Raw genomic sequence first — 16,830 nt, 5'->3', positions numbered from 1 at the left:
TAGTGTGTATCTGTACTTATAAATGTCTGTATGTGTGTGTGTGTGTGTGTGTGTGTGTGTGTGTGTGTGTGTGTACATGGGACAGATACACTCCCAGTGGCTTTAGTTCATGTATCAGTCATCAAGATGGTTGTTGGATATTGTTGCAGCAGTTATTTCATCTTGCATTTCAGGGTGTGTGTTCCTGCCTTTGTCTGCGTTAAGAAAAATGAATTGTGTGTCAAAGTACTGCCTCATGTCAACCAACTTGTGTGTGTGTGTGTGTGTGTGTGTGTTGTGCTGTATGTGTGTGTTAGTTGTGCTGTGTGTTGGCTTTAATGCCAGTTTATTCAGTCCGGCTTGTGCCTACGGTGCCAGCTCGGAATCATGGTCCTGCATCGGCTCACAGAAGCAGATTCTTTGACAGCTGTGCACACAGTTTACAGACGGCGTTCCATAAGATTGTGTTGAAAACAGATTATATTGTAGGTGGAGACTAAAGGCTCACTATGACCGGCTGTTTGCTGTAACTGCATTCATGTGGAAGGATTACCAACATAGGATTATGACGAGCATTTTCACCGACATTCGCACAGTTAGATTGGCTGCTTCTTAGGAGAGGGGGGACATAGAAATGTATTTTTGATCCATTTCATTGACATTTCATGCAACATAAGGAGCATCTTTCTACAGACATAGTGGTCCTGTAATATTAATCTAACCACTAAACAAAGAGAAGCTTCTCTGCAGTAAGAGCCGCAGAATTTTATGTGATAACAATAGGTACAACAGCCAGGTAGTTGGTCACGATATCACAAGGCCAGACTCCTACTACTGCCTTTTGTGTTCATATCATGTCCCCGCTAAATCGACGCTGCTGTGTAACCAAAGCACCGTGCCATGTGTTTTTTGTACTTTATTAAATATATAAATCTATAAATATATACCTCTCATATATGCTCACATTAGTTCAAGTGTGGGTTAAGGACATGGTCTCCATATTAAGTCCAGGAGGGTCATGGGAGATGTCTAATACTGAGAGCAAATAAAACAGACACTGGCACTGTTGTAAATTTGTTATATATATATATATTTGACATAGAAATGAATGAATAGTGTCTTTCGGCCTCTGCCATTCTCTTGTTTATCTTGTAGTTGTGTTAGTTGTGGCATGTTTGGGTTTTATAGATGGTAAATGCATTGATGCAGCAGGGTGGAGTGTTTGGATTGTTTCAAAAGAAGTGCATCGGCCGAGCAAACGCACATGTGCATTCCAGGTTAGACAAAGTACTTTGTACAAGAGGGTCACACAAACGAATTGTAAAAGGGGTTAAAAGCCTGCCTCCGATATCCTGGCATACCCAATAAGCCTTCAAACTAGTGGATGCAATTTTTAAGGGACGCTTAATGTTTTAGAACTCATTTACTCACTGTACCGTCTACTGTAACACGGCCACACCAGTATAGCCATACTAAAGGCGTGGCTCGAGTAACGGCTGTGTCGGCTGGTCCACACTGAAATATCTCAGCAACTATTGAATGGACGTTGATGGTCCCCAGAGGGTGAATCCTAATGACTCTGATGGTGTCCTGACTTTTCATTCCAAGACAACATTACACCTGCTGAACATCAACATGTTTGCATGCTGACAATAGCGTTCAGCCTAGATGAAAGCAGTGTAGTAGCTTTACAACAAATGAAAACCTTCCTGTGTGTGATTTATTGATGCTGCTAAATACACACTGCAGTGGTATCACTCTTTTCTCCTTCCTATTCTATCTGCAAGTGCTTACAGCATTTTCCTGGTCAGATTTAAGATGTCTTTGCTGCTCTGTTATACTCTGATATATATATATATATTTCAAAATGGCTAATTTTCTCCACTGTTTGGCTTTAGTACTTCCCCCAGTGTGTGCATGTGTCAGAGTTTTGAATGGGAGAAGCAGATCTCTTTCCACCATGAAGAGGAAAAGGAGTAACAGTAATGAATGGGCAGACAGACAGACCTTGAAACAGGATAGTCGGTCAGTGGAACATGGTGTGCTGCAGGAATATTCTACATGGCTGAGGTCATCTATGTCTTGTAATTGACAAGTTTTCCCATTATAAGCTTTGAATACTGTCCAGATTTCCCTCCGTGACTTGGCAATAGTTATCCTCTCTTTAAACTTGTTATTTTCTAATTGTGTCTCACACTGTCTCTAGTCTGCAGGAAGGGGCTTTCCTCATTGATCAAGTCGTCAAATCAGCCTCACCTTCCTTTCTAACCTAACCTTTAATGTAAATACAATCAGCGGTAGCACGCAGGTGTCAGTGTTCTTTTACAATGTAATGTTTCTTTTCTAATTCCAAACTTCATTCACAAAATTCCCAATTTCATGTTTACAGGCACAGTTTAGCTCGCTTTGACCTTCCTTGTAACTTTAAGATCCGGCCAATGCCTCCTGTGTGTCCAAAAACTGTCTGTGCTGAGACTGATGAAGCATGTAACTGCACTCTGTGTGTAAAAGCAGACTAAATAGACTGTTGAAAGCACAAGTCCTATGGCTCGAGAAACAAAACTAACACCACAGTTCACCCCTACGTCCTCAGCCAACGAGGCACCACAGGCCTCGCCAAGGGTGACAGAGAATGGAGGGCCGGTAGAAGCTTTCCTCGCTGAGAGCAGGAGGAGACACAGGGGACGAGGGGGGGGGCGGCAGTGATGGTGGTGGGGGAAGTCTTGCTTGATTAAGATTTATGTCTCTTTTACCAGCAGTCGCTGCTTGCTATTGGATAGGCTCCCTCGTGTAACCGTCTTCTTTGCCGTGGTGATAGAAAGGCTTCTTATAAATGTGTTGCATGACAAAGCATTTTGCCTTTTGACCTTCATTTTACTCCCTTGTTATTCACTATGCGTCCTCAGAATGGGTTGGCCAGTGGGACGTGGTGAAGACAAACACCATGTGAATGAGATGGCCAGAGCAAAATTTGGCCTGACGTGCAACTTGTTGGCAGGCGGTTTGATGCTCTCTTCTTACATTTGGAATGAGCATGAATTTAAGTTTTGGCCAAATGTCGAGTATACCATAGTGTGCTATGAGCATTTGTTAACTGTCAAGCTTTACAGAACAGTAAGAAAATAATTATCACATGTGAAGGCTGCATCCGCCACCATGTTGGCAATTGTGTAGCAATGATGATGGACATATGGGAAACAGATTTGACGAGGTCTCAACATGAGTCTTACTTGATTGCTTAAATATCTGGATGATTTTAAAATGCTAATGTCGATATATATGTAACTTTGAAAAGAACCAGGGTGGTTGAATGCAAAAACAGGGTGGTACGTTGCTCTTAGAAAATAACACTTTTTGAAATGTGTTGAAGGCAGGAAGCAGAGGAGTGCTAATATTAAGAGTACAAATATTTTTTAAATCACCTAGAAGCCGTGTAATGTGTGCTTTACCCTGGGACAAATATTAAAGAGAATGTTTAAACAAGTGTCTGTGTCCTGCACTAACTATTCAGAGACTGACTATATGGATTTGTTTTTGTCTTTTCAGGACAAGCCCTCCGTACTGCTGCGCTGACCTGTATTCTCTAAGGACAGGAGAAATGGTCAAATCCATTCAGTTCAAGACGCCCATCTACGATCTCCACTGCAACAAACAGTATGTCTGTTGGATCAAGTAATCTGAAAAAGACGATACAGAGTGTGTTTAGTTTCACTGTATTAATGCACCGTCTTCTCCCTCCTGAAGTATTCTTGCTGTGAGCCTACAAGAGAAGATTGCAGCATTTGACAGCTGCACCTTCACCAAGAAGTTCTTTGTTACGAGTAAGAAACTTTCAACTTCAAAACACAGAGCTGTTTTTTATCGTTTTAAGTAGAAATATGTAGATACAATTGATAGAATAGCACATGTTGCAGTACCTGCTTTTAAGGAGCAGTTCTGTGTCTCTGAACCCATGTCCAGTAGCTTCTTTGGTCTTTTACGGGTGTTTAACCTAAGTTTTTGTTTTTAGTGACATCAGCTGTTATTCAGATCACAAACAAGTGAAATGTTAATGTTTTATTACCAATGGAAAAATGAAACGTTGGGTCAGACCCCAGTGTCCTGTTCCATACGCAGTAGCACAAACTAACAGCAGCAGTCACGTACGTTGTTTTCTTTTCCCCCCAGTACATCAACACTAACATTGCCAAACATGATCCGTGACTCTGTCCCACTGGCATCACACGAGCCAAACAAACACAAAGCAGATCATCGGTTATAATGCAACAAGCCAGCGCGGCGAGCAGCAGAGTGCTCCTCTCAGGCTTTGCATCATGACTAAACTGCTTTTATCAAAACACGATGTGAGGCCCTCCATTTGAAGCTCAACACAGGAAAAGTGTTTACAACACGGTTCTTGCATCCCCCTGGCTGTACCTGCCATGTCTGCTCATGGAGGCTGAGAAAGAAAGGCCAGACTGTATTACATGGCCATTGCTGTCCACTTAAGTCATTGACTGGAGTAAACTGACCTTACTGGCTGGCTTTAATGTGTCTCCTCTTTGTCTGCCTGCCTTCCCTATCAGTGTCTGGGCCACAGGAAGCCAAACATGCTCAATAGTTATTAATCGTCTCTGAATGCGGGGGCCTCCTCTTCATAACGTTGTTTGGTCTGTTTGAGCCGTAAAAGCAGTAAACAGAGGGTCCTGTAATGTGTGCTGCTCCGCTCTGCTCTGCATGACTGTTGTATGTCCGTTTTTTTTCTCCGGGGATGTGATGGTGGACATGTCATGTTTTTATGAGCACTTAAGGCTCGTACCATGTTTACGTTCATGCTTTGAATTGAAGTGGGTTGAGCTGGGGCTCGCTCATCACCACAAACACAAAACGTATTTTCTGGTTGTCTTGATTCCATATGCTTTTTCCTTAGTGGGGCAACTCACAGTGATCACGGTCTGCGCCGTAGAATATTTTTGAATTGCTGTTATTTTTCACCCATTTAGTTTTAAACAAACAAAAAATCCACTTTTTCTACACATTTTATCCTCAAACTGTGTCATAAGATCTGACTGCCTAGGTGGCAGGACATTGTGAGCTGTGAGCTTCACAGTGAGGTGAAGAGCCAAGTCCTCCATTCACTGCACTGCTATCAGGATGTGATGTCACAGTTGAGATACAGGAAGTCACTGAAGTTTGCAGTGTGTAGTATGATTGTGCAGTATTTTACAGAGAACAACACCCCTCATTTGTGTTGCTGTCAGCTGACTCTGCAGTGGCTGGTGCCAGTGTGACCTCACCTTTGAACCAGCAGAAGGGGCTGGACTCTGAAGTGGTTCTGCCTCAGGTCATTGGAAAGGGACCGAGCTACTGCTGGTGCAGGGCTCGGTTTGCCACTTTAAGCTCTTGGGAATCCAGGGCACTTTTGCCCAGAATCATTTTACACTCTTTCTTTTTTGCAACTTTAGGTTTTTCCCCAAACTGAATCCCTTTTGTACACAAACACCATCAAGTTGAGCTTCTCTTCCTTGAATCCTCCTCTTTCTTGCTTTCACCACACGTAGAAGCTCACAAAGGTGTCTGTTATGGTTTGACTAGTTAGACTTCTCAGCAAATTGCACTTGTGCTAAGACATTTCCACGTCTGGCCTTATAATCCTACTCCTTACCTTCATCAGTACAGTGGCCTTACATTGGAAGCTGGATTATTTCAGACCTCTCAGCTAATTAAATCTCTGATTGTCTTCTAAATCATCAAGCTGGACTAAAACTGCCTACAGGCAACGCAGTGATCTTTCCTGTGAGCTCAACCTTAGAACCTGCAGACTCGGCCACATCCAGATCAGTTTTACTTGTGCCGTTTGAGTGCAGGGCAGTGAAGTACTCATCCTGAGAATACTTGCATGACTGCTTGAGCAGATCTGCTCTGTTTTGTTCCCATTTTGTAGTCATTACTGAACCCAAATCTGTTTACTTACTCTGTATTTATTGCAGATTTTCCACTGACTGTGTGAGCTTGTCTATCTGCGTCTGGTCTGTCTGCAGTGACACATGGCTGTTTTTCTTGTTGATCATCAAGTTCATCTTGGCTGAAAATCAGCATCTTGTTGGCCTGGGGAGAAGCATTGTTGGCGTGGTGGAGTGCCAGGCCTGTGCAGTTGTAGGGGAAACCCAGTGTATATTATATTGTACAGACTACTGTATGAAAATAAAGCAGTTACTGTTGTTGGGAGAGGACGTTTTTGACCTAAGGAGACTTTTAAGTGCATTTGAAAAGTGCAGTTAAGAGTTAAACTACAAAATATCAGAAAATGGCGATCACTTACTACCAACTCACAAAGGTCTTTCAGGGCTCGGCCTTCAAAAGCCTGAACCCTGCTTTCTTTCCCTTTGATTCCACCCTTCATGTCTGTTTCCTCTCCCCACTCAGCCCCCTGCTCTCCACCCAGGATGTCAAACACATGTTATCTCACCGCCCGGGCTCCCCTCGGCCTTGGAGAGGCACAAAAGGCTTCTCTGGCGTTACCAGCAGCCCTTGTGGCTTACCTCAACCCCCCCCTCCGCCAGCCCCATCCCCAACACGGCGCACTAAATTACTGTCTCCACCTCATCTGCTCCCTGAGCACTAAATTATTGTCAGCAAGCCATTTCCCCCACACCTCCACGCACATACATGAGCTCAGTGCGGTTGTGTGTGCGTGCGTTTGCCGAGGGGCCGGCCGTGTTCTCCAGAGCAGCGGGTGTGATCATTATTGGATCAGCATTGTGTTGCTCTTATGTTTACGCATACTGGAAACAGGCAGACAGTTAGTGTCTGTATGTGCTTGCATTTTAAGATATTTATGACAGTATCAATCATTTCTCCAGTCTGTTTACAAGCACATGTTTGCCTGTTTTTGGTCGATTGTGTCTTGCAGCAGAAGTGATGGACGCGCCTGCAGTGAGAGCTCAGTGTTGGTGTTAGTCATAGCAGTCCACGGCCTTGTTTACTTCCACATCTGTTCCAGTGGGAAGAGAAAAATATGTTCTTATAATGTCCAATGTTCACATTTATCTGCTTGTGAAGGCACAGCTTGTCTTTTGTCATTTAGGATTATTGGCTTCTATTTTTATTTCTGCTGACAGCACACCGGTTGTGTTTGCACGTCAGTGTGTGCCTGTGTGTGTGTGTGTCCCCAAGGGGATTATTGTGTTGGTCAATCAGCAGAGGAGCCATCCTCAATTTATTGGGTACCACAGTCTCCATTAGGTCATGCTGTGCACACACACAAGCACACAGACACGTCACCCTCATTAGACTCCCATTTATCTTCCCAAACAAGAGACTCCCCACAAACACATTAATGGTTTAAAATAGTTGCAGACACTCTTACGGGAGGAGGCTCGTGAAAATCCCTGCATATGCGTATCTGTTTGTTCTTGCAAACTTTTGATCATGAGGTTATTTACCAACTTGTGCAAGAATGATTATGTCTGTTGTAATTATCTCTGGTGTATGTTAGTATGACCATCTTTGTGTCTTTTCAGGCTGCTACCCCTGCCCCGGCCCCAGCCTCAATCCAATAGCTCTGGGGAGCCGCTGGCTGGCCTACGCTGAGAACAAGGTAGTCTACACACACACACACACACTTATCCATTGCAGAAGTGCCTTATCAGAAAAGCGACATATTTACAATCCAAAAAATGCATTTTATCTATTTTCTGCCTCTTTAATCTGTCTGGATAAACAACTCATTCCAAGAAGAACCATGAGAGAGGATGACATTTTGAAAATCAACAGATGTACAGGAGTTTTCTGTTCTGTTCTGTTTAATGGGATTGTTAAGTATTTACAAAAACCAGAATGTTCTATTGGGCTCTCTGCAATACATTTAATGCACAACAGTGTTTTGGTGCTGGCCCACTCAAGTAATTGACAGATGGGGCCACTGTTTGTGTGACTGCCTAAGCATTTCCAGAAATGACTAAATCTATTCTTTTGAACAGTAAGAGTAGTATTGGGAGGGGGCCATTCTAGTGATATTGTATTTGAAATTAAATCAGTGCCGATTGGCTGTTTGGTTGTGTAATGTTTCTTTGAAAGCAAAACCAATTTCCTGCGCAGAGTGAAGAGGGGAGGCTTTTGGTTGTCTGTAATCCACAAATTCTTGGTTTCATACATCCTCTGTAGGCCTTCACTGTATGTCTTGTGCTTATCTTCAAATCTTTGTGTTTGATGCAGCTGATCAGATGTCACCAGTCTCGAGGAGGAGCTTGTGGTGACAATGCACAGTCGTATACAGCTACAGTGATCAATGCTGCCAAAGTAAGTACATACACACATGTTCCTTTTTTTTTCTTGTTTGTACATTTCAGGCTTCTTACATGACATGATGACTACAAGTCTGAGATGTCATGTTGTGTCCTCCCATCGATAGGGCTGAGCGAATTTTAAAAATCTAACTTGTATAGAACTACTGAGTATGAAACACTGTTCGCAGCTCAACATGTTAAACTGCAGCACACATTATTTTTGATTATTTCAAGAGACACTGATCTGATGGTTGATCTGCACCAGAAGAAGCAGCTAGTCTGCATTTTCTTTAGACTTTTAAAGAAAGTTAAAGGGAAATGTGTAGTGTGATATGTTCTTGTTTCTGTTGTCATAGATTGAACACGTGCAGTAAACCAGGGAACACAGAAGTAATAAATAAAATAAAAAACAGGGAATGAGATCTATTCTGAGAAATGCTGGCTCATTAAACACAACTCTTATTGTGAAAGGTTAGACGCTCAGGTCAACATTTCATTATTCTTACAAAAGACTCAAACCTGCATATACATATAACTGTTTCCATTAAGACGTATAACGCATCTTTAACTTTACTTAAACCAACCATTCGATTATTATATTCTATGAAAACTGAAGTTCGACTTCCCAGCCTTACAAAGTCAAGTAGCTCTCTGTGGTCCTGGAGATCCATTCACCAGAGATGAGAGCAGCTGACGGGGCACTGGATAATCCCTGGACGAAAAATTATCCAGTGCCGCTGTAACTTACTGGGAAACCAAACTGCTTCCGAATGATGAATCTTAGTGAGATGGGAGGCCTTTGCAGCTCAGGTTCCTTAGTTGTGCTCCCCGTACCGCTGAGCACAGCCAACTAGCCTGTTTTCGTTAACAACAAGACAAGATAACAGCCGAGCCGCTGCCAAAACTCTCTGGGTGGGGCTCACACTTAAGAATTTATACCATGCACATGTGCAGATGTGGAGTTTGAGGCCAATTTGACTGAAATTATTTGCTTCATAGGGTGTACTGAACTGAACGGAGTCACATATATTAAACGTTCTGTTCTGTACTGAACAAAAACGTGTGCTGTAACACGCCTGTGTTCTATTAGTGAAAGCATACAGAGATGTCTTTTCTGCCAGAGGACCCCGTTTACTGTAAACTGCAGCAAACACTAGTCCCCAGCCCCCCTCCACTTTCACTTCATTGAATGTTAAAGAAAAAGTCTGAGGGAAATATGTTGACAGTGAACGCAGCACAACAGCTTGCAAATAAAGGCACCATCAAAACTTTGTATTGGTTCTTCATTGAAACCTATTCTCAGTCATGTCTGACCACAGAAGGACAACCAAAAACCAGCTTGCTTTAATCTTAAAAGGTGAAAAATAAAACAAGAAGTAATAAAAGCGTTCTCACAGTCAGACTGCGGCTATGATCAGTCTGAAGCTCCTTTGGTCTGTCTTTAGGCTTTGCCTGGATAAAAGAGCACATAATACAGTACCTCCAGCTCTGCCTCCGCCATCTGTAAATGTGCTGACATTGGATCCACCTGGCCCGCCCGGCTGACTGGGGCTGAGCTTATGAGACACTTCATCAACCTGCCTATCTGTTTTTTCCCACTGTAATCTGTTTCTCCCCAATAGTCTTGTTTCACTCATCTCCACAGGGGAGTGACGCTGAGATGGCTCACTAACAGCCAGCAGCCCCCTTTGATACCAGGTCAAATTCATTCCTGGTCCAATTCAGCCGCTTGCCAACACATGCTAACTAGCTAGCTCCTCATATGGTTCTAGTCTGTTTCTCCGTTTGGTCCCAGAGGAGGGCTTAATTGATTTACGACGAGCAAGTGGATCCCTTCCCCTTCACTTAATGAGTGCTAACAGCCAGTGTGAGAGAAGTCTCATTAGCAGGCTAATGATGGTATACATCAAAAAGAGCACTGTGCTGCTAACAGGTTAGCGGCATGCTAAGGGGTGAACAATGGGGGGGGGGTATTGATATGCAGACAGGCAGTCTGGTTGCCTGCCCTCTCCTCATTTAGGACCATATATCTCAATATGGATGACAAGGTATCTCCCTCTGGCTTGTGGCGCGACACGCTGGCTCTTAGTGCTGACGTCCAGAGACATGGAAAGAAAAAGGGGGGGCAACATTAAAGTGTAATGGCTTTTGTTTATAAGAAAGACAAAAGAGAGAGTGCAACAGCTCTGACCAACTGGACTCCCCGTCCCAGATCTGCTGTCTGACGGTAAATCTGTGTACCACATCAGTCCTGCTGCCTGTCTCTGGGTGGACGGATGAGAAAAACCTCTCGCATAAATTAGGTCGTAATTTGTTCAGATGGCAGCTTTAGGCCAGAGCTGTGTGTGTGTTCATGTGTTTTTGTCAGCCATCAGACATGATCTGCCTCCAGACCCCCCCCCACAAACACACACACACACACACACACACACACATTGGCAGATCAATAGCCCCTGTTTGGACTACCACTAAGAACTCCACAACTGCAGTGATTAGAAAACACATTAGTGTTGATCAATTAGGAGCCAAACGCCTCCCTTAATAATTGATGGCTCTTCTGGCATTTCACACACACACACACACACACACACACACACACACACAGAGGCAGCAGACACTGTTAGTGTGCCTGGCCAAGTGGCAAAGAGAGACAGTGGGTGATCCTCAGACCCAACAAGCGCGAGGCGCCACGCTGTATTGACAGGGCCGCCTAGTCTGAATGCCTGATTAGGCTCTCCGGGGCCCCTTTGGCGCTTACACACACGCAGACACACAGTCACACGCATTGGACTCCATTAGGCAAAGACAGTGTAGTAGGTGAGATAGACTCCACTTAAGCAGCACTATCCATTTCCCTCAATCGAGCCACAGAGGTGTGTTTGAGCCAGACACCCTGGCTGGGCCATAAGCGGACACAGAGGAGCCACACACACAAGCGCACACACACATTCGAGTGTCTCCTACGGCTACAGTGCTACAAGTCATCAGCACTTGGAGTTATCAGCAGGCATCAAGTGAACATGGGGCGCACACACACACACACACACACACACACACACACACACACACACACACACACACACACACACACACACACACACACACACACACACACACACACACACACACACACACTGGACACTGTACTGCACATGTGCACTTTGAAGATGAGCTTTCCTCCTCTTCACTGCCCGCAAAGGCTTCAAACCAAGTGAACTACTAAATACAGGAAATAACACACGTGCAGAATATATAACTGGGAAAGATGTAACATTCAAGCACAAATGATCTTTCTGTCTGTGTTCTTCAGACTCTAAAGACAGGCCTGACGATGGTGGGTAAAGTTGTCACCCAGCTGGCGGGCACCCTACCGGCAGCCACTCCGGACGAGGAGGGCACACCTCACAGCGCCAGCCGGCGAAGCCCCCACAACCCCGGTGTGGTTACCATCATAGACACACACAGTGTTGGCGAAGGACAGGTCGGTCACGTGTCTGCTGTGGTGTGTTGTTGTTCATGTGTTTGTACACTCAAGTGTCCCCCCCCCCCCCCGTGTCAGTCATGTGACAATTCTTATAACGTCGGTGTTAGACAATACAGCAGTATACACACATTTCAATTACTGTGTGCAGTACATTTGTACAAAGTACACTATGTAATAATACTTCATTGTGGTTATTATTGTTGATTTGTCAGGATCATATAAGATGAAATTGTTTTTTTCTCCATACTTGGCACAGTAAATCTAAGCAGTTCAGACTTGTGTGGGTCAAATAGAAATGAAATAATTTACAGAACACAATGGAAATGGCCGACATATCCATGTAAACACACTTCCTGTCAGATTTAATAACGTGTTAGTTGTGTTAGTGTAAATTTGTCTCAACTCTTTTACTCCTGATTGTCGGAGCTTAGAGATGAAATTCTTTTTATTGAGATCATGACCTTGATTTTTGTTCTTAAGTCTGAAAGGCTTTTAAACATCTGCTTTCATTTGCTGGAAACGGCAACTGCAGCAAATGGCACCTGCCATTAATTGCAAATATATGCACATGTACCAGTCGAATATTTGACCAAAGAAAATAAATGTCAACTAGATTTAAGCCGGTAGGTTGATAAGTTACAGCACTCCACGTGAGGTGTTAATGAGGTCTGCTCAGCGTCACACAGGACATGAGTCAAACTTTGAGGGGTTCGAGGGTCAAAGTTTCAGGTTTTGCCAAGTTAGTCTTAGAGATGGTCAAGAAATGGACGATATTCCCTCGTTTGCACTTAATGAAGGGATATGTTTGGGAGAAAGCTCCGCACAGCTGACCAGGAGCAGTGAAGCGGTCCTGAAGGCTCGTGGTGAAACGACTCTTTATGGTTGGTTGTTCCTTTCAGTTGTCACCCATCTGTATATTAGGACGGTTGTGAGTTAGTGCTAGTACCATTCAAATGGATGGACCTTTACAGATTTGTTAATGTTTTCACGAAGCAGAGTTACAGTATCTTCCCTGTGCTGATGTGTAAGGTTAGAGGTTATGTGTTAGCTTCCTGGAAACATGACAGCCTCCCTCCCTGCATCCCAGCAAACCCTTAGGCTGAAACCGGTCTGAGCTCACGCAGTGTTCCCCCCTTTTGGACCCTCCATGGTGGTTAACAAGCAACGGTTACCAGGTGACCATCACTGTTTAACAGAGTGACAGCTTCACTGGCTAGACCAATAGATGCTCTCATTTCCCCCTAAGTGAGCTCTTTCTAATACATAATGCATATGCACACAGCAAAGATTAAATTGGCACCAATTTGTTCTTGGCTTTTGGCCTCTCTGGTCTTGTCGTGTGTTACCCAGGTAAACATAACTTTGGCCTCTGCGGCTCGGTGGGAAACAGGAAAATCTCAAAGGTTGCCTTTTTTTCTGTGGCTTGGACACATTTGGGCCCATTCACCTCACTCTGCACAACTCGCTGAAAGGTGTGACTAAGATTTGCTGCATATTTTAACAGCCAAGCTTTTAGCCGCAGCCATGTCTGTTTTAGCAGGCCTGCTAGGAGAGTAAACAGTCAGTTGTTGGTCTGTAACCTCACATGAAGCTCAAGGCTGGGGGCGAGTGCACCGTGTGTCAAATAAGGTCTTAACATTCAATTTAGCCATTTTTTATGGGGGATTCGGGACGTGAGTAAGACGTAGGTTTCCAGCCATGTATGTATGGTTTGATGTTGTTGGTAGGGGTGGGGATGAAATTGCCTAAAACCCCACAGATATTGTCTGTGGGGGGTAATGCAGCTGCTGGCTTACTTTCAACAGGACTGCTGTCTTTGGAAAAAAGAAAAAAAAGAGATGCTTGGAGATGTTATATCTAAGGTTAGCTGTTTGGAATGGCGTCGTGCCCTAAGGCCAACGAAATGTGACCACTTTCATTCACTCTAACATCTGCTTTTCTGTGACTCAACTACGATTGGCCAACAACTGGGTTGTCCTAGGCAGCACCGTGTAGTCTGACAGTTTGATTGTTTGGTCTTTAAGTTATCTGCTGCGCCCTCCTCGCACAATAATTCCCTCCTCCTCCTCCCAGCTGAACAGGGTACTTCTGCTTTGTTTTGGCCCTCTGTGGATGTTCCTGCTCGGTTACACAGCTCACATATTATTGGGCTCTGTTGGATCTTTTGTAAACCAAATGACTTCCACAGCACCAAAATCCTTCCCTTTCTGCTTCATAGAGGAGGAGGCAGCAACGTTAGCGCTTCATTCATGCCTTCTTGTTGCTGCTATTCATACTCTACAAAAACAATTCAATGTGTTACAGTGGTGTTAAAATATGAAACGCCACACACACAAAATATGCTGTATTATGACCAATATGCGATGACACAGCCCCATTATAAGACTATTTTCATCCAGACAGAGAGGCCTGTGTAAATGTTTGATTAGATGCTTGACATAAACCCTTACATAATTTATGGAGTTATGTAGCAATAAATAAAAATGTTGCTGTGGCTGTGATTAAAAGACCAGCTGCCATCAAAATGCAAAGAACTAAGAATGAAATAACGCTAAGAATATGGCTTATATCATTAATATACATCTGTTTGCGTTGTCTACATGTTTGTGATGAATGTGAGAGAGACCCCTCTCTCCGTCAGACTAAGCCAGTTTATGATGAACCCATGAAACTAAGGTGAGTTGGTATACTGTCCTTAACCACATTATTCTACACGGTCCCACCCAGATACATATACCTGGACAGAGGAAGTATACATACCGCTGTGTGGTTCTAGCCCCAGTTGTGGTTTGAGTCATGCCAGTTACCTTCAACAGTATCTCCCCTTAATGTCCAAAGAAATGCTAAAAGCTTTTATCCCCTTAATTCTCCTCAGCCACTCCAGACCATGATTAATCACACTGCAGTAGCTGTCACATTTTTAATGAGGCGTGTGAGCATACATAGTACAGTTTGTCAGTGATGTAGTCACCACACACACACACTCACTGCTTCCCCCTTCTCCCTTACACAGTGAGTGTAGGCGCTCTGTAGCCAGTGTGTTGTCTTATAAGCTGGACCTAAGCCTTCAGAAGCAGGCCTGCACTCTGTCACCAGCCGACACACTGTAACCGTACACTGGCCATAAACACTGGCTGGGCCAGGCAGCCGGGGAGGGGAGCGCTAGGAGTGGAGAGAAATGCACAGTGGAGGCAGCAGGGGGAGGGTGGGGTGGAGTGTGATTTTTGGAAAAATGGGAAAAGGCAGGAATATGATAGAGGTGAGTTCCTGTGTCAGTCCAGGATATTCCTGTCTCTCCAGGCTTTGAAATTCCTTATTTGGACCAGCAGCCTCGTAACACACATGCACACACACTCTCCCCTGTGTAATAGGCCGGGTTCTCTGGAGGACACTCTTGTTTCAAAGGGCTCCAGCAGGATTCCCTCACAGAACAACATTGTCTGCCTGCACTGTAATAAAAGTGATCTGCTTCATGTCACCAGCCTCTTTCTTTCTTTCTGTTCTCCCCGTTTTTTTTTTTCTTTTTTCCTGCTTATTTTCTTGCTTGTAGTCTGAGATGAAGCCCTTAGTTTTTAGAGGCTGTTTCTAGTTTAGACTAGTTCCTATTTAACATGCTCAGCCAGCTTTCCTGACATCGTTAATGCAACACTGGCCAAGTTTAACCCTGTATATGTCCTCTCTCTCTCTCACACACACACACACATGCCCATGAACAAAGTGGCCTCATGTCTGGGCTTATTTCTAATCTCTCTTCGTGACTAAAGGGCTGTTCTGCCAGCTCCTGGTCTCGGCTCAGCCTTTTGTTAGTTTCGTCCTGGTCCTGACAACAGACTTCATACAGAGATTTAGGAGCAGCCTCTAGTTGTGCAAAGTGACTTTATAATTTCATTTTCTTAGGCAAGTTTCAGAAGTAGCAAGCCAAAGCTATGTTTGACGCCAGTTTCTGCCTGTTTACGGGAAAACCCGCTGTCATGGGGTATTGTCAAAGCCACATGTGAAAAGCCACATTATTTCCAAAGTAAATTTGTTCATATTCTTGTCTCTGTTGTTGGACGTACCCCATCCACACTGGTCTCAGTGCAGCGTCGCACTGAAGCACCAGCACTAATGAAAATATAGCTCATATTTACATCATTCATCGTGTCTTTGATGCGGCATAAAGAGAACGGGCTTTGTCTCATGTCTACCAGGTAATATGCTAATTATCTTTTATCCACAAGAGGGCAATGGCACATTCAGAAAGAAGTTTAACTTCAAGCTATTTCACTAAGGAGTGATGTCAAAGAACACTGCTGAGTGTGGCGATGATATCAGACCAAACCAAAACGTGAAGAGAAATCCTTGAGCAGGGGAAAGTCCCGCTCTGGGTTCAATGTTCTCATTGTTAGAAAATGATTTTGAGTTTCTTTGTGTGTGTGTTTGTGTCTGTGTTCCTATGTGTGTGTGTGTGTACTCCAGGTCTTGGTGAGTGAGGACTCGGACGGAGAGGGAGTGGTGGCTCACTTCCCAGCTCATGACAAACCCATATCCTGCATGCAATTCAACCCCAGTGGTAAGACACACTCACAGACACACACGCACACACTTTTTTTTGGAGGAGTGAGCTACAGAAGTTTATGCAAGATCGGAAGACATAGAAAGCAGAGAGATCGCAGTTCCATTCAAGTGTAGCGTGGCGACTGTTTGGCCGCCTCATCTCGTCTCCCAGCCATCTCACCTACACACACCTCACAGTGAACATGTGTTTAGTCTGAGCTGCCTTCACACCAGCCTCAACACACAAGCAACACCTGCAGGCCGAGCGATGTGTTAATCTGGTGTCTGGAAAGATTCTTGTCTAAAAATGTGTTGTTGGATAATCTAACCTAATTAACTAATTAAGTCTCGTCGTCATGCAGCGTAACGTATTCGTTCATTACTTGAAGTTGAATGAAAAGATATGGGCGCATTTCTAAACATGCCATTGCTTCCCTTCATTTCTTCTCTGTTCAGTTTGATCTGACTTTGTAGGAACCTGGCAGGTGTTTCCATAAAGCAAGATGGAGAATAAGCCAAACATGATGCAGTACAGGCTTATTTTGTACAAATTTCTTTAAAGAG

At 44.1% G+C, this 16,830-nt stretch overlaps 1 protein-coding gene across 1 annotated transcript in view; it reads left to right on the top strand.

Moving 5' to 3' along the window:
- bcas3 (BCAS3 microtubule associated cell migration factor) overlaps window positions 1–16,830 on the top strand; it is a 299,931-nt gene that overhangs the window by 27,332 nt on the left and 255,769 nt on the right. The window contains exons 8-13 of the mRNA XM_070828991.1: window positions 3,526–3,633; window positions 3,724–3,800; window positions 7,482–7,558; window positions 8,176–8,259; window positions 11,557–11,727; window positions 16,189–16,282. Coding sequence (XP_070685092.1) covers window positions 3,526–3,633; window positions 3,724–3,800; window positions 7,482–7,558; window positions 8,176–8,259; window positions 11,557–11,727; window positions 16,189–16,282 — 611 coding nt within the window. The remainder of the gene's footprint in view (window positions 1–3,525; window positions 3,634–3,723; window positions 3,801–7,481; window positions 7,559–8,175; window positions 8,260–11,556; window positions 11,728–16,188; window positions 16,283–16,830) is intronic.

Source organism: Pempheris klunzingeri, chromosome 4 (assembly GCF_042242105.1).
Source record: "Pempheris klunzingeri isolate RE-2024b chromosome 4, fPemKlu1.hap1, whole genome shotgun sequence".
In the NCBI taxonomy this organism is placed as follows: domain Eukaryota; kingdom Metazoa; phylum Chordata; class Actinopteri; order Acropomatiformes; family Pempheridae; genus Pempheris; species Pempheris klunzingeri.
The sequence above is the reverse complement of the archived record's forward strand: the minus strand, read 5'-3'. Positions and strand labels throughout refer to the sequence as shown.